The following is a 26,609-nucleotide window of genomic DNA, read 5'->3' as shown; positions in this document are numbered from 1 at the left end:
TGAGGAATGTGTGAGAGTGTGCAGATTCCCTTTGTCTTTCTTGACATTTTACCTAACATGCAGCATGGGCCTGTCCTTGACAGGGGCCTGTCTTTTTCTGTTTGTTTTGGTTTGTTTTAAGTCCAGTATACCACTTAGTGGCTTCAGCTCTGTGTCAGACTTAGAATAGCTGTCTTTCTGTGGCTCACCTGGCTCGTCCCCACTGTCAGCGCATGGGTGACAGTCCTGTGATCTGTCCAGAGTCCTGATTTCATGTCACTTATGCATTAGGCTCACAGGCAGAGAGAGGACAGGAGGGGGAAGACTAAGGAAAAAAAAAAAAAAAGACAGCAAGGCAAACCTCCTGAGGGTATAGAAACAGGATCAAGGGAGCCAGGCAGGAGATCGAAAGACAGGAAGAGAATTCTTTCCATCATGATGTTGATCACACAGGTAAAAAGAGGCAAAAGCCCTGAACACTGACGTCACTGATCCTGGGAAGTTTCCAGAAATAGGAAAATGCAGTTATGGGAGCTGGGGAGGTGACTCCGGCAGCGAAGTCCCTGCTGCACAAGCAGAGGACCTGGGTTCATATCCCCAGCACCCACACAGACAGACTGGTGCTGGTTGGGGCGGGGTCCGAGGGGATAAAGACAGGAGGATTCCTGGGACTCTCTGGCTAGCCAGTTTAACCAATCAGTGAACTCCAGGTTCAGTGAGAGGCGCTGTCTCAATAAAAGGTGGGGAGTGATTGAGGAATATTGAAAGCAGTTGGGGTCCAGCCCCTCGATAGCTTTCCCAGAGTTCCAGAAGAGGCACTACTGGTGGCAAATAAATCTGAGGGATACTCTAGTAAATCTACATACACGAAATTTTTTAGTCCCTACACTTTATTCTTCTGAGTCAGTTCTCTCTCTACATGGCTTCTATTCTGCTCTCTTACTTAACTCCTTTCCTGCCTGATCTCTCTACATTTGTATGCTGCTCCCCCTCTGTGCTGCCTTAATTCCTTCATCTAATTCTGCCCCATGTAGGCTCTCATCCATCTAGTTCTTTCCCATCTTAGCTCCTCTTTGTCCTTAGTTCCTCTCTATCATCTTCGAAGTTCTCTCTCATTCTTTCCCATCCAGTTCTTTCCCATCTGCTTAGTTCTTCCCATCTTACTCTTACCCACCTAGTTCTTCCCCATCTGGCTCTTCCTCGTCTTCCATCTCATTCCTCTAGTACTCTCTTCTAGTCCTTCAATCTAGTTCTCCTCCAATCTAGTTCTCTTTCAATCTAGTTCTCTTCCATTCTAGTTCTTCCCCATCTCAGTCCGTTCCTCTCCAGTTCTTCCCCATCTCCATTCTCTTTTTTCTTCTCCATCCCTGCTCTGAAAATAAAACTGCCTTTTATCCCTTTGGCCTTTATCTCTCCAAGCTATCTCTGCTCCCACCATTTCTGGCAGGGTGGGGGAAATGTGCTCGGTTGCTAGGCAACTTGGCTAGGCAACTTCCATCACAGCTAGATATACCTGTAAGTAGGAACCCTTTAGTTCTGAGTTAATTGTTAAGGGTGGATCTAAAACTAGAGATAAGACTTTGGAAAGGAGAAGGTTAAGCTTAGCACATCCGCCAGGCCTTGTCAAACAGATAGTCTGGGTGCTTGAATCTGTTCTTAGAGAGTACAGAGGTATCTCTGATAAAATACTTCATCCTTCTGGGCATGGTCCTGGCCAGATGCTGATAATGATGATAATGACAGAAAGGCCTGAAATTAGGGATCCTGGCTGTGCTGCTGCAGAGAAAGTTATCTAAACATTCCATTAGAAAGGGGAAATGGTGCCCAATGAATGATGGAAAAGCTACAATAGCACACGGGAAATTCATAGCAAGAAATGGCTACGAATCAAAAGCCAATATCACCAAGACTCCTTGAGCCTCAGCTTGACCTATGGAAGGCCCTTGGCTTCTTCCAGGTATTATTAGCTTGTCATAATCAGCTGAAATCCTACTTCATATTACTGCAGCTTACAGCAGAGGAAGACAACTGACATTAACCTCTGGCTTGCACACACGTACATACAGGTGAGTACACACACACACCACGCACATGCACACACATCTACATAGATATAGACAATGGTCCACCGGAAAGAGAAAGCCCACAGGGGAATCTGATCCCTCAAGAATGCGCAGGTATCTAGGACTCTGGTAAGAGGGAATAGTTTCTAGGAGCAGGTGACACAGGTGGGCACCAAAGCCAAAGGTCATGGGAGAGGCACCAAGGGGTACTGGGGTGTTCTTTTCCTTTAAATCAAAGCTATGAAGCACAGGGTTGGGGATTTAGCTCAGTGGTAGAGTGCTTACCTAGCAAGCGCAAGGCCCTGGGTTCGGTCCTCAGCTCTAAAAAAAAAAAGCTATGAAGCACATCAGGGGAACACACCCGGCTTCCCCTCAGTAATCTTTGTTCCTTCATCCACAAAGTGGACAGAACCACCTCAGACTTCATGAGACAGGACAAAGTGCCAACACACCGGAGCTGATTACCTCTCACTTGGCAATTTCACCCACAAGAACCCACATTACCTCTATCTCTGGAACCCTCTGCTGACAGTCACAAAAACCCAAACAACTAAGGAAAGTCAGCATCGTTTATCTTAAACCTTGTTAAGAGGTAAATGTCGTCGGGCCGTGGTGGCGCACTCCTTTAATCCCAGCACTCGGGAGGCAGGCAGATCTCTGTGAGTTCGAGGCCAGCCTGGTCTCCAAAGTGAGTTCCAGGAAAGGCGCAAAGCTACACAGAGAAACCCTGTCTGGAAAAAAACAAAAACAAACAAACAAACAAACAAAAAAAAAAAGGTAAATGTCTCCAGGGCTTGAAGAGTGAAATGATCCTTTAAGGGACCAAAACACAAAACACAACCCTAAGGCTAAAGCGTGGTGTCAATAATTAACCCCTAGGTGGCGCTCTTTACCAGTTTCTTAAATGAGTCTAGGTTTTATGTAATTTCATTCATCCTAGGACGGCTTACTGGGCAGTTTTTGTGTTCCCTGCACTTTAGAAAGTGCTGCAGAGTCAGAGACTGAGAAAGGACAATGTCTCTGCCCTTCTGGAGCCCAAGGGCGGTCATGGGTGGGAATGGAGAGGGGCACAGAGAAGGGTAACAGGCCCTCAGCCACAGCCAGTCTTTCCGCAAAACATCTACCTCAGATGGGGGCTAAAGAAGGGGCTCTTCAGCTGAGCCCTGTGGGGTGAGCTGAAGTCTGTGCAAACACTGTCACACCCCTCTCCAACACTCCACAGCACCAGAGGTAAGACCACAACACAAATAGGTGCTGGGAGGCATCTCAGAGAGACTCACGAGTTCAGGTAAGCCACTTTCGTCCATGCTTTAAGATGGCTTGAGCACCATCTTATCCGCTCAGGGCTGTGTCTTTCTCAGTGAACTGCCTATCTAAACCCTTTTTCTACCTCCCCCACTGGTCTGTGTTGTGTCTTACTGAAACTGAGGGACCAACGCCAGTCTGTTACCATGCTGTTGATATGTCCTGCGAGGATGACTCTCTTCACGCAGCCCACTCCATTCCCTATCCTGCCTTGCGCCATGTTACGCACATAGTAGGTCCAAGTGAAGCCATGCTGTGGGACTGAATGAGTAAGGCGAGATAGGCACTGTCCGAGTTCCTGATTCCTTTCTTTTCAGGCTGGGGTAAAAGGCGCGGAATTCTAAGATGTCTCCATGATGGTTGGTTAGCATTGTCAATGGGGCATGACCCAGCATCATCTGGGAAGAGCGTCTCCCTGAGGAGTTGTCTGGATTGGGTTAGCTTGTGAGAAATTGTCTTAATTGGGTTAGTTAGGGATCGGGGAGAGTCCATCCTACCCTGAATATGAGCAGCCCCCCCCCCCCCCCCGTTGTCCTAGGCTATGTAAATGTGGAGAGGGGCTTGAGAGCAAGCAAGCAAGCCTGGGCTCATTCTCCGCTCTTTCGCTTAAAAATTAATGGGTGTGGGTGTGGGTGTTTTGCTTGCATGTATGCCTGCACGCCACATGAATGTCTGGTGCCCCCAGAAGCCAGGAGAGCGTGTCGGATCCCCTGGAACTGGAGGTACAGATGGTTGTGACCCTCCCCCAACACGGGTGCTGGGAACTGAACCCAAGCCCAGCCCCACAATCTCTGCTCTTGACCACCGAAGTACTGTGCTTCACCTCCTCAAGCTCTTGCCACTGTGACTTTCCCAAAGTGACAGACCCTAACCTGGAACCGTGAGCTGAAACAGTTGCTTTTTATCACAGTGACAGAAACAAAACATCCCGGGAAGAGAGGCATTTTCCGGGGGTGGGGGAGGAAGAGTGAGCAAACATGTGTGCACATAGACCCTGACACCTTGAGATAGAGCAGCAGTAATGATAGCTGCGCATGGCAGCTGCAGGCCACCCCGTATGGAGGAAGCTGGGGAGAGGACTTATTCGATCCTCATGACATCTATGAGGTAGATACTATTTTTATGCTGAAGAATCCACCCTCCCTCCCCAAATCAAGGAACTTAGAATCACAGAACAAGAAGCAGCAGGGCTGGGATGAAAACTCGGTGTGAGCGTCAGGCTCCATCATTTTAACCTTCTCTTGTCTCATTAAGAGAGAGAATCAGGCAGGTGGCGGTGGCGCACGACTTTGCCAACTGGGCTACATAGTAAGTTCAAGGCTAACCTGAAACACATGGGCGAAACCCTGGTTTTTTGTTTTGAAAGTCCCCAACATACACAGTACTTACATAGCTGCCTGGTAGGGGTGTTCAGGTTATTCAAAATAGCATTTCATTGTTCTAAGGAAATCCTTCCACTGTGCTAGAGAGAAGAGCCTGTGGAAAGGCAAACCTCTTCTGAAGCATTTCAACTCATGTCGACTATACATTTTGTGTGTGTGTGTGTGTGTGTGTGTGTGTGTGTGTGTGTGTGTTAAAGAAAACCTTGTTACTACCTAACTGTGTAGAGTGCCCTGTGTACTTGGCTGGGTGTGTGGGGACCCACATCTGAAATGAGTCTGTCTGCTGACACAGGACTGTGCTTATACAGCAAAACAAAGAGGGCCAGTGATGTCAAAATTAACCACACCGCCTGCACGGTGCCCTAGAAAGAAGAGCGGGTTGGGAATGTGCAAAGTGTCCCATGAGTCCTGAGTCACTGCTGACAGTTTAGGAGACTTTCAAGTCTTCTTTTGGGAATTTCAACTAACTTGTGTGATAAACTAACTCTAAATGAGAGGGAAAAATAATAACCTGCTGGGCATAAGAGGCGTGCTAGAGAGGTGTGATGTCAGGGCCCAGAAGAGGATGAGGAGCCAGATGAAGGACCTTGACCCGGACTGAGCACGAAGGTCACCACTAGGGTGGCAATGTAGAAGTGAAACAACAGAGCCTTTAGGAACTGGAGGATGCGGCCAGCGGACAAAGCCACGGCCTGTAGAGCTCTCAGAGGAGGAAAGGCCAGAGAGCACAGCACAGTTGACCTCACCAGCCTGTAAGCAGCAGGACTGCCTGCCGCAGTTCAGGCTGTACAGCGGAACAGGCATTGGCCTGAGCATACTCGGTTTTCCCTCAAATTGGTTGACTCCAAAGGTGGGCAGTGCATATGTACGTGACAACCAAGTTTCCAACAGACGGCTAGAGAGTTCTTACTCTACAAAAGCAGCCCAAGGCAGCAGACTGTAGATAGAAACATAGTGTCTTATTTATGAAGTTGACACATCTCTACCAATGGCTATAACTGAAACACTTTCTCAGTCCAGCTACATCTAATGTAAACTGTACTTATAAACTTATGAATAAGCAGTCATTTCTCTGAATTAAAACTTTTTTTAAGTTAAAAAATTCCTTAGTGGATTAGTGTACTGGCTACATCACCTTCTTCTCTCAGAATGTTATTGCTGACTCCCTATTTAAATTTAATAAGTACTTCGTGTGACAAGACTCATTATGTAATTATTAATATTCATTTGCCATGAATATTGCATAAAGTAAAATATTACATTGCCCTCCATTGCTTTTGTCTCTAATGGAAGAGTTGTCAGAGCAGAGATTAAATGCCGTTCAAATCCTGAGGCGGGTTAGAAGCAAAGTGCTTTTACATGTTCAACATGCTAAGATGGAAGGGGAAGATTGTACCAAGTCACAAGTAAGACTGTCGCCTCCACCAATCACTTCTAAAGAAGATGGGATATGGGAGCAAAACTACAGAAAGCCTAATGAAGAATACAGCTCTAAATAAAAGAAAAGCACACCTGTTTTAGAGGAAGCTACTACCTTCAAGGAATGCCCGGGACTTGCCGGACACTTATTCTCTGCTCAAGAGTGAAGAACTGCACAACGCACACACAATAGCCCTGTAGTTGCTCTCACTATGGTTGAGGAATAGAGACGCTAGCGTGGCATTCTTACACCAACGACAGCTTTGCACGTGGAGTGTGACACATAGCATTACGGCTACTGATGTGTGAGGTTTGAGTCCACACATTAGGGCGGAGCCAGAATTCTCTGGGTGACGTCTGCTGTGGGATGGTCTGTATGTCAAATGTGTTGCTGATTGGTCAATAAATAAATCACTGATTGGTCAGTGGCCAGGCAGGAAGTATAGGCGGGACAAGGAGGAGAATAAAGCTGGGAAGTGGAAGGCTGAGTCAGAGAGACACCGCCAGCCGCCATGATGAGAAACAGCATGTAAAGATGCCGGTAAGCCACGAGCCATGTGGCAGGGTATAGATTAATGGAAATGGATTAATTTAAGCTGTAAGAACAGTTAGCAAGAAGCCTGCCACGGCCATACAGTTTGTAACCAATATAAGTCTCTGTGTTTACTTGGTCGGGTCTGAGAGGCTGTGGGACTGGCAGGTGAGAGAGATTTGTCCTGACCGTGGGCCAGGCAGGAAAACTTTAGCTACAGACGTCAGTGTGCTCACTTCTACCTATGTGCTAAAGGCTGTCCTGGGAGGAAGTGGAACAGCCTTCAGCCACCATGAAAAAATTATCAAAATTTCTCCAGCCGGAATCATCCCTTCTGCAGTCAGCACACGACAGGTGCCTGGCTGGCAGCTGGGAGGATCACGGGGTGGGCCATCCGTTCCCAGAATCATGGTTAGATTTGAATCATAGACAAGATCTGGGTTGTGTCCAATGGCCTGGACCATTCATACAGATGTCATAAAACCTGTCAAGCCAAAGAAAAGATGGGTCACTTCAGAGTCATCCATCACTTTCACCTTACACATGAGGAAGAGATGGTTGAGGCATTGGGGAAGCCTCGTACGCTTTTTTCCTGTGCTCTGCTGCCCCAGCACAGATGACCCTTTGCTGAGCACCAAGCACTGGTGTTTTCTTCCCAGTTAGCACCTTTGTAAGAATGAAAAGAATAAGGCACAAAAGTCTCAAAACTACAGAGGAAAACCCAGGGCTCTCCCAAGTGAAGGTGCTGAGTCCTTTCCATGGACTTCTCATTCACTGCCTACAGGAACCGAACAGGCAAATCTTTTCAGATGGGAGGCAGCTACCTAAGGTGACTCACTGGAACTCAGAGCCCCAGTGAAGGGAGGAGCCAGCCTGTCTTCACCATACAAAGTCAGAAGTCAGGGGAGAATTCACCGGGCCATTCCTAGACTTTTCTCTGTACTAGCCTGGAACCCGAGAGTTCCTCAGTAAGCCTCCAGGCCAGGGGTGCGAGGCTGGAGCTGGTCAGGCCTGGAGCTGCTCATGTAGGGAGAGCAATGAGGAACTGGGGCAGGCAATGCCCACATTGCTAACTTGACCCTATCACTCCTACTGCCCAACAGATGCCCCAAAGTATCCTCCAGTACCAGTGGGGCCCCAAGTGTCCTCTCTGAACCTCCTGGAAGCATGATGGTCTGGGTAGTCTCTTGATTCCAATGAGATGGAGGGTTTGGCTTCAAGAGGACACTTTCAGTGGCCAGGATTATTTTTAGAAAACGATTTGCAAACATTCCCATTCTCTCATTTCTAAATCAAAATTCCTTCCTGTGGCATTTCTCAAAAATCCCTTTGTAAATATCTTTTATGGAAATATTTACCCAGTACATTAACCAAAGCCATGGGATTTAAAGGATAAAACAAGTCTAGAGTTTACACAATGTAGATTCTTTCTGGAAATTCCTAATAAAAATCAGATGTTCATACAAGATGCCAAAATCTAGACATTTCAAATTAGCACCAAACTCAACCTGAATTCCATGCGGAGCCTCTGGCAGGCATGTTCTGTAGCCACCTGGCCTCACTGCCAAGGTCTCACCACCCTATTAGCATGAGATTAGCATAATCTCTCCCTAAGAAGCACTAATAGTCTGAGAAGATGAGTCCATGGTTTCTGAAATTGTCAGTGGACTATGAACTCAACTTATCATACAGTAGAGAGAGGTGTCAGTATTTTTAAAAATTGTTTTACTTTATGTGTATGGATGGGTGTTTTGTCTGCATGTGTGTCTGTGCCACGTGTGTGTAGAACCCAGGTAGAAGGTATCAGAGCTCCTGGAACTGGATGGAGTTACAGGCTGTTAGGAGCTGCTACATGGGAGCTGGGAATCGAACCCGGGTCCTCTGAAAGAACAGCCAGTGGTCTTAACTGCTGAGCCATCTCTCTAGCCCTTTATCTGTTTTTCTTCTTCATTATCTTCTTCTTCTCTCCCCCTCTTCCTCCCACTCCTTCTACAAAGATCCTTTTCAGAGCTAAAACTGACTCGGAGTTTAAGCATCCCTTACAAGACTGAATCCCCACATAGTTTCAAACTTGGAAGCTTTACAGCCTGTGGTTTGGAACTGACTGTGTGCTGACTAAGTCGTCTCCTTACATGAACATCTGAAAAGAAGCAAGTTAACCTCTAAAACAGCCTCCTTTCCAGACTTCCCAGAGCAGAGAAACTAAAATCAGAGTGTGGCCAGAACAAGGCCCACACTAGGCAGAGAGGCACAGGAACCTCACCAACAACACATTCTTAAAACAGGCTGCTAAAACGCCAAAAGGCAGCTTTTGTAAAATGTTACTATGCACTTCACAAGTACTTATCATAATCTGCTGTAAACTAAGCTCATAGCAGTTTCAAAGTTAGGAGTAAGTGTAGAACAGGAAACCAGAGCGGAAAATGGTTTGTAATTCTGGTGGTAGCTCGCTATTAAAAACAGCCCCTGAGTGAGTGAGAAAGTCCAGCTTTCAACCTGTCCCTCTCAGAAAGCATTGCTGACAAGCTTTAAGTACTCCAGCAAAATTAATTTCAAGATTCATCTGGGAAGGTGTATTGGTGATGGGAGGTCCTGTGCCTGGAAATTCAGATCCACTTTGTTATAATAAAACAGACACTGCTTTATTAATACCAGTATCGTATGAGTATTATTAACTCAGACAGTGGGAGCTAGAAGCCTGAGTTATAGGTTTTCTGGATGTGACCTATGATTGCCAGCTGCACACACACACACACACACACACACACACACACACACACACACACACACACACACACTGCCGCTAATGCAATCTCAGAAGGCCTGGAGCTCAGACAGGGCCTTGACTTGTCAAGAGGGCTCTTCTGAGGTGTCCCTTGGGTAATGAAATGTATTGCTAGCAGGGCTTCCTTACCTCTCACTGTTCTTTTTGCCACTGGAGGAACTGCTGGTGGAGCCTGTGCGGTTCCGACTTCCTTTGGAGTCCCCGGAGCTCTCCCTCCGGCCACCTGGAGACACTCGTTCAGAAGAGCTGGTCCTATTGATGCTGTAGGAAAGGCAGGCAGGTGAGAAAGAAGCCTCCATAGTGTGACTGTCCTTCACTGCTGAACATATTGAGGGTACATGGGGTACACACTCAGGCTATCATACTGTTGTGTAGACATTTAAAAGATAGAGGGGTCCAAAATCCTTGCTACAGGGATCAAAAGGCTCCCACAATGTCACCTGGAATCCACGCCATGCTTACTGCCTTTGTGACGGAGGCATGTGGCACAGTTCAGAGTCATGGAGGAAACTGAGCCGAAGACCCCCAATATACCTGCGGTGGGAGGGTGCTTCAGTCTAGATCAGTGGCATTAATCAAGGGTGACACTATCCCCCAGGAGACATTTGGCAAACTCTGGAGGCATTTCTGGTCACAACTCAGGGGAGGGGGCTGCTCCTGATGTGATTGGGTAGAGGCCAGAGAGACTGCCGATCATCCCACAATACATGAGGCATCCCTCAACGGGGACTAGCTACAGCAACAACAGTGCCTGCTCAGGAGAACCCCCCCCCCCCCCAAAGCACTCCAGGGACAAATGCAGACAAGGTGCCACTGGTCATGGCAGAAGCGTCTACCACAGGTAAACCGTCTTTATCTACCGTCTGAGAGCACCTAAGCACTCAGCTTCAGGCCATATAATGAACAGGACTGGAATGGAGGGAGCCTGGGAAAGCGCCAACAGGGGCTTGAATGGGTCAAAATTACCCACACAGAAGAACCTAGGCTAGGGCAGGCTTCTTAAACATTTTCTCCTTGGGCCTTTCCCTGAGATACCGTCACCTGACCGGGGCTTATAGTATCTAAAGAGGCATGCAAATGGAACACTCACCACTAATAAACTATAAATTTATTTTAAAACAGTTCTTTGGTATACATATGATTTTCCACCTACTGAAATGATAGCCAATTTGCATATTAATGATGTGATTGTTTATTTTGACAAGAAGATTTAAATCTTAGCTGTATATCTGATACTACAGGGCGTAGAGTATCTTCAGTGTTTATCAAAGTTCACTGATAGTCTGGTTGAGTAACTGTTGGTGCCAAGAACTCTACTTCACGTAAATGTGTAGTACAAAATGACAGAAGTATGTTTAGGACCATATCAGAACTTGTTGGAAATTCTGTCCTAACTCAAAATCTATTCAGTGATTTACAAAATTCAAGACTGTACCTCAAACATCAATTTAAAGATTATTTTTATTTTTTAATTATGTATATGTACACACACAGTATGTATGTGTGTGTGTGTGCAAGTGCACTCATGCACGCTCGAGTACAAACTCACACACGTATATGTGCATATATATGTGGTCATTGGAGGCCAGAAGAGGGCATTGGATCCCCTAGTGCTGGAGTTCAGGCAGCTGTAAGCCACCCATTGTGGGTTCTGGGGACCAAACTCTGCAAGAGCAGCAAGTGCTCTTAACCACTGATCCATCTCTCCAGCCTCAAACAGCAATTTTAAAAACTTACACAGTCTAACACAATAGAATTCAAAGGCGTATTATCAGATACTTAAATGCTGAGGAAGGACAGTAAGAAAATATTGACTAAGCCATTATGTACCTACAGGAACAGGAAACTTTGTCTATATAGTAAACACACCGCGGTTCATAGAATATATAGCCTGGAATCTGAGCATAGGTTTTTCAAGCAAGGTTCCCTGGCATTGCAGACATGGAGGCATGCACAGTGCCAAGTGCACACTGTGTGTTCAGAACCAAGGCTACAGGGATGCCACACAGTGCCATGTGGGTGGGTGCTGCCAAAAACCTCTGATTCATTACGCATTAAATTTTGAGTTAATTTTTGGTTGCTCATTGTCCAGAAATCTTTTATTCTTGCCCTTTTATTCATAAAATTTTCATGACCCCTTCATTCAGTCACTGACACTCATACGTGCTTGACACCCACAGTTGAAAGTCTAGTCTAGGAGAAAGCAATCGGTATATGGCAATTCCAGCCGGGTGTGGTAGTGTACACCTTTAAACCTAGCACTTGGGGGGCAGAGGCAGGTAGATATCTGTGAGTTCGAAACCACTCTGGTCTACAAAGTGAGTTCCAGGACAGCCAGGGCTGTTATACAGAGAAACTCTGTCTCAACACACACACACACACACACACACACACACACACACACACACACACACACCCCACATATATATGGGAATCCCATAGACACGACAAGGAGCCAGGGGACAGTGAAGACTGAGTGTCCCCTTCCAGAGCATCCAATGTTTTCACCCAGTGAAACCCTGACCCACTGTACCACAGGGTTGGAGGTGTGGTCCTCTGGGAGGTAATTAGGTCAAGAGGGTGGAGCGAGCCCTGATGAACGTGGTTAGTGCCATCATATAAGGGGCCCCTAGTGATATTTTATTTGTATTAAAATGTTATTTGTATGTTAATAAATAAAGTTGCCCAGGGTCAGAGCTATTAGCAAGCCATGGGAAAGCAGGGCAGTGGTGGCGTACGCTTGTAATCCCAGCACTTGGTAGGCAGAGCTAGGTAAGTCTCTGTGTGTTCAGGGATACAGCCAGTATTGGATACACATGCCTTTAATCTCAATACCAATCACAGAAAACCTAGAGGCCTATACAGACAGGCCGTGACGAGGTGGTCATGTGGTTGGGTTTACAACCAATGAGAAGGCAGGACAGGAACTCTATATAAAGACTTTAACACAGAAAGTAGCTCTGGTTCGGAGAGGTAGGACCATCGCAGGAGGAAGGGTAAGGTTTTAGCTCTTAGCTCTGACCTCTTGGCTTTCTTCTTTGCATTGGTTCTGTGTTTCTTATTTAGAAAGACGGTTGGTTACATCTACAGGCCCCTGAGAGCCTTCTCCTCCCCGACCACCACATCAGGACCCAGTGAGAAGAAGCAGGCTACAACCTAGAAGAGGACCTCTTGGAACCTGGTGCATGACAAACTCCCACTCACAAACTATGAAGGTCCTGGTGAGGTACCAGGAGAGAGGGCAGGGGCTGGAGCCACTAAACCAGCTGCTCTCGCAAGCTTAGGCAAGTCTCTGTATATCCCTGAATTTGTGTTCGTCACCAGTAAAGGGTGATGGCATTTTTGCAGGGGATGTGTGAGATTTAAGTGAAATAATCTATGTAAGATGGGAAGTGTCCAGTTCCCATTAACCGCTGTTCCCATCATCAACAACCCTGTCACCTCTTCCAGGCACCGGCTTGAGTTTGGTTAGCGTTCGCAATGGTTGGGTAATAGATGGGCTTTAGCACACTGTGCAGGCATTTTATGTGGTTCTTTAAATTGCCGTGAACTTAACTCGAACTCCCACAAGGACACTGTAGATGCGACGCACTGGGCCTCTTTCTGCTGCTGCAGTCTCCCAGGGCCCTTTCAGTGGCTCCCACAGGAGAGCTTCTGAGTCTGCGCTGGGTCCTTGGCAGAGGGGACTAGGTGAGCTACAGCAGCTGATGATTTTCATCATGGGAGGATGGTGAACCCAGGGCGTAACAGTTTCTCTGATCTTTAGACTGTAACCCTAGGTTCCAGAACAATCGTGTGGTCCTAAGACCTGTCATTTTCTTGTCCCCAAATTGAGCATTCTAAAACAAAACACACACAACAAATGAACAAACCATGTGCTGGCCTTTGGCATGCCCATGTGAGATGCCGGGTTATGCAGATTCGAAGCTCCTGCCGTCACCAGAAAGGCCGTGTATAAAAATGATCATGGTCACAGTTACTTGAAGTACATTTTGCTCACTCTGAGAATGGGGTGATTCCTCAAAAGCCAGCACATTAGGTGGCCTTTACGATCTTCACACAAGGTTACTATCAAGGAAGAGGGCTGAAGGCTAGACTGAGAAAGGAATGGACCCAGGAGGAAAAGAGAGGCAGGAAAGGAAGACGGATGAGTGACAGGAACCTAGCAGCCACAGCCTGGGCTGGAGGCGCACAACGGTGGTTTCATCCTGGAACTGGGCCCTGGCAGGGTCCTGCTGTCTGAGGCCCCTCAGCTCCCATGCACTAGTTTGTGAGACTTGGTGGCATGTCTTCCCCGCTTGGGGCATGTCCTTCACAGCTCCTGAGATAATCCCCCCGCGCACACACACACACACACACACACACACACACACACACACACACACACACACACACACACTTCTCTGTATGTACAGTGCTACCAGGTTCTCTTCTTGTCTCTTCTACCTGATTCCATGGCAGCTTTTCAAACTGCTGCTACAAAAGCACTTTCTGTGGGGGGCTTTTCTCATTTTATTCCCTCTTTTCTTTCTTTCTAAGATTTATTTATTATGTATACAGTGTTCTGACTGCACATATGCCTAGACCCCAGAAGAGGGCACCAGATCTCATTATTGATGGTTGTGAATCACCATGTGGTTGCTGGGAATTAAACTCAGAATCTCTGGAAGAACAGCCAGTGCTCTTAACCTCTGAGCCATCTCTCTAACCCCTTCTTGGCTCTTTTCTTACTGCCTTCCCCACGTCTGTGGCACAGAGACACCCTTCAATAGCCACCAGATTAATAGTCCTATCCCAAGCCCTGGCATGAGTTGTACACTTGTGCATGTAACTGCCAAGCTCCATGTGTCCAGTCATACTGGCTCCTCTTTCTCTGTCTGCACAATGGATGCCTTCCCCCTTCTCATAGATCAGCAAGTATGAGTGCAGAGCAACCCAACTCTGTCTGTAGCAGGAGCAGAGGATGAAACTTACCCATTTATTTCATCCTTTCTGGCCTGCGTGAGGCTCTGCAAAGGATGCAAAACTGACTAGTGTGGTAAGATCTCAAGGTTGGCTACAAGGAAGGTAAGGGGCTCCCAGAGAAGCCGCTCACAGTCATGTGCTCCCCTAGGTGAGTTTCAGCTACTTCACCATAGTATTGTAAGTCTGTTGACTGACAAGCCAAAGAAGAGGAAGTCTCCTTAGTCACCCAGTAGAGATATCAAAGGGGTTGTGTTTCCTCAGGGCTTTGAGGAACACCAGCTCTGCATATCTGATAAGTTTCTACAAATCCAATATCTAACAAAGTAATATAGTTACACAGCCTAAGCCCTGCCACATGGGAGGCCCTGGATAAGGCCATTAAGCCATCATGTTGGAGGGAGAGGAATAAGGATTACCCAGCAGATCTAAGCTCCCTTGCCTTAGCAATGATCTGTTCAGAGTATCTCAGACCCATTCTGTCCACACATGAGTGCCTGTGTGAGAAAGCATTTTGCTGTTTAGATTTATTTATTTTTATTTTACGTGTATAAATTCTTGCTTGTGTGTATATATGTGTATTACATGAATGCCTGGTGCTCAAGGAGACCAGAAGAGGTCATCGGGTCCTCTGGAAGCAGAGTTATATATATAGCTGTAGGCTGCCATGTGGGTGCTGATAACTGAACCCTGGACCTCTGCAAGAGCAGCCAGTGATCTTAACCACTGAGCTGCCTCTCCAGCCCCAGTGGAAAGTGTAAGAAGCTTCGGGAAATTGCAGGCTGCGAGCATCAGAACAGACAGACACCACGTTTTGCTCACACAGCTTGGGACAATCCATCACAGCTCTTTTAGGACACTTGTCATGCCTACCTCCATTTGCATCAAAATGTTAAACTTTAAAAAGAAAAGTTACTATTGTCCTGTATGTAGAAAAAAAAAAACGAAACAAGACATTTCCTTTTGAGAACCAAGAGCCCTTATGAATTAAAGAGGATTTAGGAGGGCTCAGATGAAGGGCAGAAGACAAAAGCTTGAAGACATCGCAGCAACCAGGGCAGCCAGAGAGAGCAGGGCTGTCGACTCGCTGCAGGAAGCTCCCTCTAATCACCAGCAGGGAATATCAAAGCCCTTACAGTCCCTCTGGACAGCAAGCGAAAACAATGCTCTTTATTTGGGACGTGGCAGGGGTACCAGCTTGCAAGAGGCCTCTCCACAGCACAGCTCGTCTCTTGGTGCTTGAGGGAGGCCGAGTGTTTTCGGTGCCTAAACACCAGCATTTCTACCCATCTGCTTCTCTGTCCCCACACCCGACCCCAAACTTCTCAGTCTGAAGAGAAAGCGGCCTTCTGTATTTCATTATATATGCGTCGAAGAGTTCTTGCCAATTTGAGTCTCAGACATGATAAAAATTTCCGAAATGGTGACGTGTGACATTCTTTCTTGTGATGAGATAATAGCGCTCAGCCCAAGAAGCTAGAATTATGGCTTTCTGTCATTAGATGATTTGAACTCAAGAAATGAGTTTTCCCAAAATTTCACAAAAAGGCCCTGAACATTTACAATTGGGGGAGGGGGGATCTGTACCAGATCTCTTAGGACCCACTCAACAAATATGAGGCATTGACTGAGTCTTACATGCTATGCTGAGTGCTACAGAGGTGACAGAGATCGGGGCCACAGGGGCCTTTTGTCCTGCAAATTATGACATATCTAATCCTGATAGGCTGAGATGACACACTTTAATAATTAAATCAAAACGCTCTCCCCTATCATTATGATAAATATAGATTAATCTGTGTCTTTCAAAAATTCCTTCCTTGTTTGGTGTGTGTGCCTGTGCTGTGTGGTGCATGCTGGTGTAAGGGCAGGCACGTGCCCCTGTCCCTGTGGAAGTCCAGGGATGGTGTCACGAGGAGGGTGTCACGCGTCTGCCTCTACTGCCCTCTGCCTTTTCCCCTTGGAACGGGGTCTCTCACTGAACTCGAAGCTGAGCTGGCAGTCAGTAAACTCCAAGAATCCTCCTGTCTCAGCCTCCTACAGCACTGGGATTTCCCACATGTACAACCACACCCAGATTCCTTTGTGGGGGCGCTGAGGGCCTGAACTCAGGGCCTCATGCTAGTACAGCAAGTGCTGTTACCCACCGAGCCACCAGCCCAGTCCCTAAAACCTTTGTGACACAACACAAGTGCTTTCCCAGAAACACCACCTTAGAAAGTCTTAGAGAAAAAAAACCCACTTACCGAACAGTATGCTTTTCCTTCCACAGAAAGCTAGCTACTGAGCATGGTCTCTGATAACCAGCCAGGGCCAATTAGTCCTTCCTGACTTAACACCATAACCATCCCTTCTCTGCCTTACTACTGACAACAGATGCAAACCTATATTCCATTTAATACCTCCATGGTATTGGATCTGAATGCAAAGACATATATTAAAATATCAGGGCCTCACCCTTTATTCTAGTCTGACCTGGAACTTTAGAGACTGCCCCCAACTATACACCACTGGTTCAGTATTGGTGGCAAGTCGATGGTCTCAGGCTCCCAAGTGCTGAGACGATACAGATGAGCTGCCATGCCCAGTCTAGAAATAACTTTTCTACAAAATCAACTCAAGTCAGATTTCGCTTTCTGGCTCTTTGCATGGCGTGTGTATCTGGCGCTGACTTCCGCCAGGTCACACATCCAGCAGCCTGACTTTGCCCAAAGGGTCGTTGACTGCTTGGAAGCCACGGCTACTTCCCTCTTCCGTCTCAGACTGGCACAGAGCACTGCTTAAATGATGCCTGGACCAGATCTGTTCTTTTGATCTCTGTTCACACTCACACCCCAATTGTCCTGCTCTGCTATCCCCACCCCAGACAACAAGTGACTGTCTCTTTCTTGTGCACAGGGAAAACTGTGCTATTGACTGCCTCAGTAGTCCACAGAGCAAGGTGTGACCCACAATGTCTTCCCTGCATTTTCTGCCTTTTTCTTTGACAAAATAGAAACAAAACCTCTTCCCAAGGATTCCAAAGCAGGGGAGCCCAGTCCCAGACTAAGTTTTAATTGGCAACACAATGCACGACCGCTGTGGCTGGACCATTTCCAAAGGGGATTTTGTCCTTGAGCACCAGGCTAACAGCCCCAGAGGCTTCTCTCGAAAACAAACACCCACCATGCATGCCCCCAGATGTCCCAGCTTGGTTCATTTGGAGTCGTGATTACAACAACACTGTTCGTGATTGTGAATGTGTTTATGGAGCCCGGTCTCCACCCTGTTTTAACCTCCACATTCAGGAAGTCTGGCTAGCTTCGAAACCTTTCCTAATGACAGCCACTTCTCCGCGCCACATCCAGCTTCCCAGTGAATGGGATGCATACCCACAGGAGCCCATGGCAGCTGGGAGAACCACAGTCCTCCGAATTCTCAGCTCAAAGTCTAGATAACCACACACGGCCAGTCCAAAGCTTCATGCTGAGATCAGCAGAGCCTGTGAGTTGGATGGATCGCTTTGTGAACTGAAAAAGAAAATCTAGAGGGGATGTAGCTCTCTGGTAGTGCCTGGCATGCACAAGGTCCTGGGTTTGATTCCCGGTACCACAAACATTGCCAATACTACAAAAGGGCCGGGTAGGGGAGGAATGTCTACAGAGCTAGAGAAGGCATGTGTAAATGCACACACACACACACACACACACACACACACACACACACACACTCACATACACTTGCACGTCACATAGGCATGTGCACACACACACACACATTCAGCGTGGTAGCTCTGTATCATTTTTTTTTCTCCTCTCAATCTTCCTTCTCTCCTCTTAAGATAATACTACTGAAAACCCTCACTACCCAGGAGCCCTTTGTACTGGGCTGAAATGAGGTAAAGACCCGACCACCATGTCACTTCACACCTTGGCAAACCAGAAAAAACAAAAGAGAGGGTTGACAGAAGAAAGGAACCAGTCGAGATCAGCGCAGGAGACACGGACATGAAGCAGGAACATAACGGGAAGGGAAACAGAATACCAGCAGATGGATTTATAAAGAGATCGACAGAACCAAATACCTGTAGTGAAACTAAAAGAGGAAAAGAGAGAGGCGGTTGAAATCCTTCAAGGGTGAATTGGAAGAACGACCATCACAATGGAGGTCACCCCAGGAATATAGAGAAGTATAAGAGACTGCTAGGAGAAATTACGTGCTGGCAAATCAGATAGCCTAGAGGGAGTGGACACGGTCCTAGAGATAGATAACCTAATAGGAATGAATCGCAAAGAAATTAAAAATACAAACAGACCCCTAATTAGCAAGGAGCCTGAGCAGCAATAAGAACATCTCCCGAAGAAAGCAAGCCCCAAACCAGTTGGCTTCGCTGGAGAATGCTATCAAACACCAAAAGTTTAATTAGCATCAACCCTCCTTTTGGAACCGAAGGGGACAGAGAGTTCTGATTCCCTTCTATCTGACAAGTATCACTCTGATACCAAAGCCAGACAGAGACATTACAAGAAGGCCAATATCCTTGATGAAAATCTATTAAAAAGGAAAGTTCTCAACAGAATACTAACAAACTGAATTCAACAAGATATATAAAAGACTAGACAGCCTTTAATCTCAGCACTTAGGAGGCAGAGGCAGGCAGATCTCTGGGTTTGAGGCCAGCCTGGTCTACAGAGTGAGTTCCAAGACAGCCAGGACTACGTGGAGAAATGCTATCTCGAAAAAAAATGGGGAAAAAAATTGAACAGAACCAACGAGGATTTATCATTTGAATCCAAAGATGTTTCGACAGATCAAAATCAAACAATGTAGAAATCACGTTAACATATGAAGAGCAATCACCACACAGTCACCTCAACTGACGTAGAAAAAGCCCTTGAGGGTCAGTGAGGTGACTCAGTGGGTAAAGACACTTGCCACTCAAGCCTGGAAAGTGGATTTGACCAAGCCTGGGATCCATGTGGAAGAAGGAGAAAACCAACCCTGTAAGTTGTCCTCTGACCCCCACACGGATGTTGTGGCATGCACACACACCTGCAGAACAATCATAAATAAAACATAATAAAATAATTTTTAAAAAGAAAAAGCATTCAAAAACCCTTTCGTGATAGACACTCAAAGAACTAGGAACAGAAACAAACTGCTTCCCACACAGCAGAAGCCACACAGGAACCCACAGCTACCACGCAAGGGTGGAAGGCTGAAAGGATTCTCTCTAAGAGTGGGAGAAGAGCAGCAAAGCTCACTGTTGCCTCTAGCATCCGGCAGAGTACTAGAAATCCTTGCCACAGCAGTTAGACACGAAAAAGTAAACCATTCACAAGCCAGCTATACTGTAAAAGGAATGAGCATTTAATTTTCTACAGTCTAAGAATTAACACTGATGATACAATACAGCACAGAAACGCAACAGTCAACAAGTCACCAGAAAGTTGAAAGTGAACCACAATCTATCTGAACTTAACACAGGCTTCCAGAATCTCACCATAAGGCATAATTTAAAAGTATGCGTTTACCCAAATCTTACCAATAAAACTTAAGGTTGCTATGGCAATCTGAATTTTTGCTATGTTGCATATGGGGATGTGGGTCACAATCCCAGTTGCTTTCATAAAGAACCACAGGTGAAAATACGAGTGTCTTCCTGATGTTTGGGCCGAGACTTCACAGGCAACACCTTAAATCTAAAGCGGAGGAACGCTGAGTTACCATCCCATGGATGGCAACACGTCACAGCCTGGGCTTCTAAAAGCTTCAGCTCAGAAGAGACCACAAGCATCTTATGAGAAAGAGGTGCTCCTTCTAGACCCCCAAGAAGCTGCTTTGAGGAGTCAGGGGGTCCCTCATGTAGCTTACCTTTTGGTTACTGGCACAACCATTTCTTTCCTGGACCCCGAGGGGGATGGGAGGGAAGCACTGGGTTTCTTTGGTAACACGGTGCCATTGTTGACGGTGGTTCTCAATGGCAGGGTCTGCCCCAGTGGTCTCGCTGCAAGAGAAGCATAGGATGAAGTCAGAATTTTCCCCACTGCAGCAGTAACACTCCACAAAATCCAAGCTGAACAGAACCCGAGCTGCACAGAACCCGAGCTCCACAGAACCTGAGCTGCACAGAACCCGAGCTGAACAGAACCAGAGCTGCACAGAACCCGAGCTCCACTGAAGATGATTTCAATTCTAAAAGCTAGCAGTAGTGGCATAGGTACCAAGGCAAGTCAGTGGGGACTTTTTTAGCAATGGTGATCTAACAGTGATCCCAAACAGCATCCTCTCACCCTATACAACTAAGTCACAAGCAATGAGAAGCACTAAACTGAACATCTCTAGAAGCAAGCTTTGAAGGGCTAAGTGATCTCCTCCTGCTGCTCCTCCTGTTGCTGCTGCTGCTCCTCCTTCTGCTCCTCCTCCTGCTTCTCCTCCTCCTTCTGCTCCCCCTCCCCATCTTCCTCCTACTCTTCCTCCTCTGCTCCTCCTCCTGCTGCTTCTCTTCCCCCTCTTCTCTTCTTGTTCTGCTCCCCTCGACTTCCTACTCTCCCTGCTTCCCAAGCACTTAGATTACAGATGGGCACCATCGTGCCCAGCTTAGGCAGTGATGGGGATCAAACCCAGGGCTTCACGTACCAACCGAGCTATACCCCTAACCCAATGATGTTGCTGTTGTTGTTGAAGATACGATACTGTTCCAGTTTCACTTTTAGTGCTGTGATAAAATACTCTGACCAAAGGCAGCACAGAGGAGAAAGGGGTTTATTTGGTCACAGTTCCAGGTTACAGTCCATCACTCAAGGGAAGTCAAAGCAGAATTCAAGGAGCCAGTCACGGCACATTCACAGTAAAGGCTGAAGAGGAAGGAACACATCCACAATGGCTTCTGAGCCTTCTCTCAGCTTTACCCCACACTGTTCAGGATGCCCTGCCCAGGAGATGGGGATGCCCACATGGACTAGGTCTTCCTCCACCAATTAAAAATCAAGACACTCTCTCACAGACATGGCTACAGGCCAAACTGACCTAGACAATGCCTAGAGACCAAGGCACTCTTCTCAGGTGATTCTAAGCCACGGCAAGCTGAGAGTTAAAACTAAGCATTACAGGGGCCAGAGAGATGGCTCAGAAGTTAAGAGCGCTTGTTGCTCTTGCAGAGGGCCTTGGTTCGATTTCCCACATCCACACAGTGGCTCACAACCATCCATAACTCCAGTTCCAGGGGATCCAGTGCCTTCTTCTGATCTCCTTGGGCACCAGGCTCACGTGTGGTACTTACATACACACAAAAACAAAACACTCTTATACACAAACTTTTAAAAAATAAACTAACCATTACAAACATCCAAAGCTTGACCCATGGGAGAAAACTGACAAAGTGGACCTCATTAAGAACTTTACAAGTCTGCCAAAGGAACTGAAAGAGGATGGAAACACAGATTACAGGTTGGAAGAAAATATTTTCCAATTGTGTGTCTGATGAAGGACTTATACAAAGAATAAGAACTCTGAAAATTCAACATTAAGAAAACAAATGGCCCAATTAAAAAAAATGAACGAAAGATCAGAAAAGACACCTCACTAACAATCTTCAGGTGCCAAATGAACATATGCAAAGTTAGTTAATCACTGTCATTAGGGAATGCAAATCAAAACAATAATGAAATAGCTCTATACATCTATCAGAATGGCTGAAATCCCAAAACCAAAACAAAACACCAATTGCTGGCCAGGACAGGAGCCACAGGAACCCACATTCATTGATGAGGGAAATGAAAAATGGTGCAGCTACTTTGGAATACAGTTTGGCAGCGTCTTATAAAGCCAAATATAATCTTACCATATGATCTAGTAATCATTCTGACACTAAGAATTTACCTAATTGTCTGAAAACTTATGTCTACACAGACCTGCACGTAAATGTTTATAGCAGTTTTAATCACAATTGTCAAAAACTAGAAGGAACCAAGATGGCCTTCCATAGGTAAATGGATAAACAAGCTGGTCCATTCAACAGCAGATGGTGCCTCAGGGATAAAAAGAATGAATTGCCTTCAACATTACACGGGTCTAGTCTGAGGAAGTGTGATGGTTAGGGTTGACTGGGAACCTGGCAGAATCTAGAATCACCTGGTTCTGGGCATGCCTGTGGGGGATTCGCTTGGTTGTGTTCATTAAAGAGCGAAGACCTGACCACTGTGGGTGGCACCATCCCCTGGCTGGGATCCTGAACTGTGTAACAGAAGAGAGACTGGGTGGCCTCAGTAGTGGCCTGTATTCATTGCTCTCTGCTTCCTGATTGTGGATACAATGCTGCCAGCGGCTTCAAGTTCACGGGATCCCACCCACTTGGTGGATGTGAGATGATTTGGAGTGCGTGCCTGCTCCAGGGTCTAAATCTGGAGGGAAGGGGAGGGGTCTGAGAATCTGCCACTTCACTTGGCTCTCAGGCAAGGATCTGTAGCGCTGGGGACCACACTGAGAACAGCTGGCTATGGCACTGTCAATCTGGATTGTCCTCTTGTCTTTAACCATCCTATCACCCTTCTCTGGGATTCCTATCAGGTATGTGATGGCTATTCTTGGTTGTCAACCCGACATCTGAAATTAACTAAAACCCAAGCAGCAGGGTAGACCTGTGAGGGATTTTTTTTTTAATTAAAATTACTTAAAGTGAGAAGACATACTATTTTTGTTGTCATCTTTTCTTGTTTTTAACTTCAAGACAAGATTTCTCTGTGTATTCCTCGCTGTCCAGGAACTCATTCTGTAGGCCAGGTTGGGCTTGAACTCAGAGATCTGCCTGCCTCTGCCTCCCGAGTGCTGGAATTAAAGGCGTGCACCATCACCGCCTGGCGGAAAGATTCACTTTTAATCTGAATCTTTTGAGGTGGGAAGATCTGCTTCTGATCCAGGTCTTTGAGGTAGGAGGATCCATCTCTAATCTGGGCCACCCCTTCTGCTGGCAGCCTACATGAGGACTTGGAAGAGGGAAGCTCGCTCTCTTTGCCTGCTTGTTCTCGCTCCCACTGGCATTACAGTCCACTCCTTCACTGGCATTACAGCCCGCTTCTTGGGTATTCCAGGGTATACTGAAGACCAGCTGAGACATCCAGCCTTGTGGACCAACCAACTACTAGATTCTTGGACTTTCCATTGGTAGACAGCCATTCTGGACTACCTGGACCACAGCCTGTAAGCCACTCCAATAAACTCTCCATAAATATATTCATTCTATCAGTTATGTTCCTCTAGAGAACCCTGACTAATACAAGGTAGCAGCAGATTCCTCAAAGGCAGCCTTTGGTTGACATTGTTGCTGCAGGTGAGTCACTCACTGTCCGAGAGCCATGGAGGAGGGGTCACCTAGACACATGCACCCACATTCTACCCATGTGCTTGACTCTACACCCAGGCCCAGAGCCCAGGCTAAACTGTGTCCCTTGGGACAATAGAAAGATGTGGTCATCACTCCCAGCCCTCCCTCAAGGACTGAGGGAGGGAGCAGTTACCAGAGCCTGGGAAGAAAGCCTACGCCCTGAGGACTCAGCGACACCAGCTAGAGGGACAGTGCCACACTCTCATAGGGATCCTCACAGAATCAGACAAAGGCATAAATAATCTGATCTTTTACTTTCCTTCCCTACCTCTCTGTCCTAGAGGGGAGGTAGAGGCAGAGGGAGCCTGTGTGTGGTGACTCCAGCAGAGGCGGCTGGGAAGGGCCCCTAAAGGACCTGGAAGAGCAGAGCCAGCTGCCATCACACTGAGAATGCCGCCGCCGCCCCCGGCTGCCCACCGGCCGGTCTGCTCCAGCAACAGTTGGCTTCTGAGAGGTTACACCTGCCACCAGGCCCAAATATAGGGGGAACCTGATACAGATGGCCTCCATATCCACGGGTTCAATGCCCGTGAGCTCTTCCAACTGGAGACAGGTAATGGCTTTTAAAAGTCATGTTTTCATTTTCTTGCTATTATTCCTTGAATAACACAACTCACACAGCATTTACATTAGGTATTGCAAGTGACACAGATGATTTCAGTAATACAGGAAGATGGGCGTGGGCTGTATGCAAAACATTTTGCCATTCTCCGTGAGGGGACCTGAACAGCCTCAGATCTGGGTATTTGTGGGCCCTGGAACCAGTCCCCAGGGATACGGAGGGATGCCTGTATTTGTCAGTCAGCTCACACTATATTTCAATAACATAAGATGAAGAGATGGCTCAGCAGTTAGGAGTGTGCACTGCTCTTCCAGAGGACCTGAGTTCAGTTCCCAGCATCCATGTGGGGTGGCTCACCACAACTGCCTGCTAACTGCGGCTTCGGGGTATCTAACACTCTCTCTTGGCCTTTTTGGGCACCTGCACCCATGTGCACAAACTACACATAGACACACACACACACACACACACACACACACACACACACACACACACTTAAAATTCAAATAGAGCGTTTAAAAAAGATATGGTAGAGAGCAATCAAGGCGAGCACCCCCAGGCTAGACACATACCCCCAAACATGTGCACACACATACAACACACACACCTCAGAGAGGAAACAACATAACTTCCTGACCCCAAAACAAACTCTTGGTTTCCAGAGGATGCTAAATTAGAGGGCATCCTTCTGCCCCATAAAGCGTCAATCAAACCTTTTAAAATCACATCTTAATTATCCCTAGAGGTAACGCAGGTGGCACTGAAAGAATTCAGATAAAGGAGCACCGCAGCACTAAGATGTGTGTGCCATCAAGGAGGAGGCGGCAGCAGCCCCAGGTCCCTGGGGGACTGACAGGTATGTGTGAACACACGATTGGTCTCCCCAGCAACTTACATCAGTCATGGATAAGCCAACATCCTGTCTAAGCCTCAACTTCCTTAAAAACTAGGCTGGCAGTGCCCACCTGGCAGGCCGCTGGCAGGGGAGGGTTAGGAACAGGAAGTGAGAGTCCCTAGCACAGGGCATAGCACCCAGAAGATGAGGTAGCTGACATCCTGGCTTCATTTCTATTGCTGTGATAAAACACCCCAAGAAAAAGCAACTGATGGGGAAAGGCATTACTTTAGCTCACAGTTCAGGCTATCATGCACTGTCGCAGGGACATCAAGGCAGGAGCTTGAAGCAGCTGGTCACACCACAGCCACAGCCACAGCAGGGAGAGTGGGATGCACACACACTAGTACTCCTTCTCCAATCTCCTACAGTCCAGGACCCAACATCACAGCTCTGTAAAACTCAGGCTCAGCCCTCAGCGCTTCAGATACCCATTAGCTTCAACCCCAAACTGACATAGTGGAGGGGCCACGCACCCCTCATGACACATGTCTCCCTATTTCCTGACTGCCTCTTATTTCTCAGTGTGACATCCCAGCTTTCAAACTCGTGAAAGCAATGTACAGTGAGGCATCAGATAACCGTGAAAAAGTCACTTCTCTCGGGTTTTGTCAAGATCAGATGTCATTCGTCATCAAGTAAAATAAAAACCCTGGGCAAACCCTTCTATTATTTCCCCTACTCTTCAAAAATAAGGAAATCTTAGAAACCCAAAGCTTCAGTTAAGGTCTTTGGGACACAGTCATCATCAGATCTATTTGTGGACAGCTGAGTAGGCCACAGACTATCTAAAATAACCGGGTTTCTGGTCTGAAATACCCCAACCGCTTTGTAACTTAGGAGCAAGGATCGCTGGAAAGGATTATTCAAAATATAGAGCCGAGGGTAGAATGTGCCTCTGATGTGGATCTAGCCCTTCAGCAGCATGAAAAGACAAAGAATGGGCTTTTCCATGGGATGGAAATGTAGTTGAGGACTGGAGAAGACACGGCTTGAGAAAAACCAAGACGATTTAGTGTTAGACAATTCTCTCCCAGCTCTAGTGGTAGTCCAAGCCTCAAGCCAACAAGGAGAGAGAGGGAGGGTGGAAGGGAGGAAGGAGGGAGGGAGGGAGGGGGAGAGGGAGAGAGAGGGAGAGAGAGAGAGAGAGAGAGAGAAGAGAGAGAGAGAGAGAGAGAGAGAACCTTATTTTTTGAGACAAGATCTCTCACTGGCCTAAAGCTTGCCAAGTAGGCTAGGCCAGCCAGTGAGAACCAGGGACCCATCTCCAGCTGCTTCTCTAGCCCAGAATTACAAGCCCATAAACCCACCTCACCTCATCCAGGGACCATCCTCTAAAATGTGCATGGCAAACATTTTATTGA

At 46.9% G+C, this 26,609-nt stretch overlaps 1 protein-coding gene across 5 annotated transcripts in view; it reads right to left on the bottom strand.

Moving 5' to 3' along the window:
* The window catches only part of Eml1 (EMAP like 1), a 110,028-nt gene that overhangs the window by 37,729 nt on the left and 45,690 nt on the right, over positions 1 to 26,609 (bottom strand). For all 5 annotated transcript variants that reach the window (XM_052738938.1, XM_052738940.1, XM_052738943.1 and 2 more), the window contains 2 exons: positions 20,281 to 20,413; positions 9,595 to 9,726 (listed from right to left, as the gene is read on the bottom strand). In XM_052738938.1, coding sequence (XP_052594898.1) covers positions 9,595 to 9,726; positions 20,281 to 20,413 — 265 coding nt within the window. The remainder of the gene's footprint in view (positions 1 to 9,594; positions 9,727 to 20,280; positions 20,414 to 26,609) is intronic.

This window comes from Peromyscus californicus, unplaced genomic scaffold (genome assembly GCF_007827085.1).
Source record: "Peromyscus californicus insignis strain IS unplaced genomic scaffold, ASM782708v3 Scaffold_15__1_contigs__length_86483966, whole genome shotgun sequence".
NCBI classification, from domain to species: Eukaryota; Metazoa; Chordata; class Mammalia; order Rodentia; family Cricetidae; genus Peromyscus; species Peromyscus californicus.
This window is presented reverse-complemented; position numbering and strand designations above follow the sequence as displayed.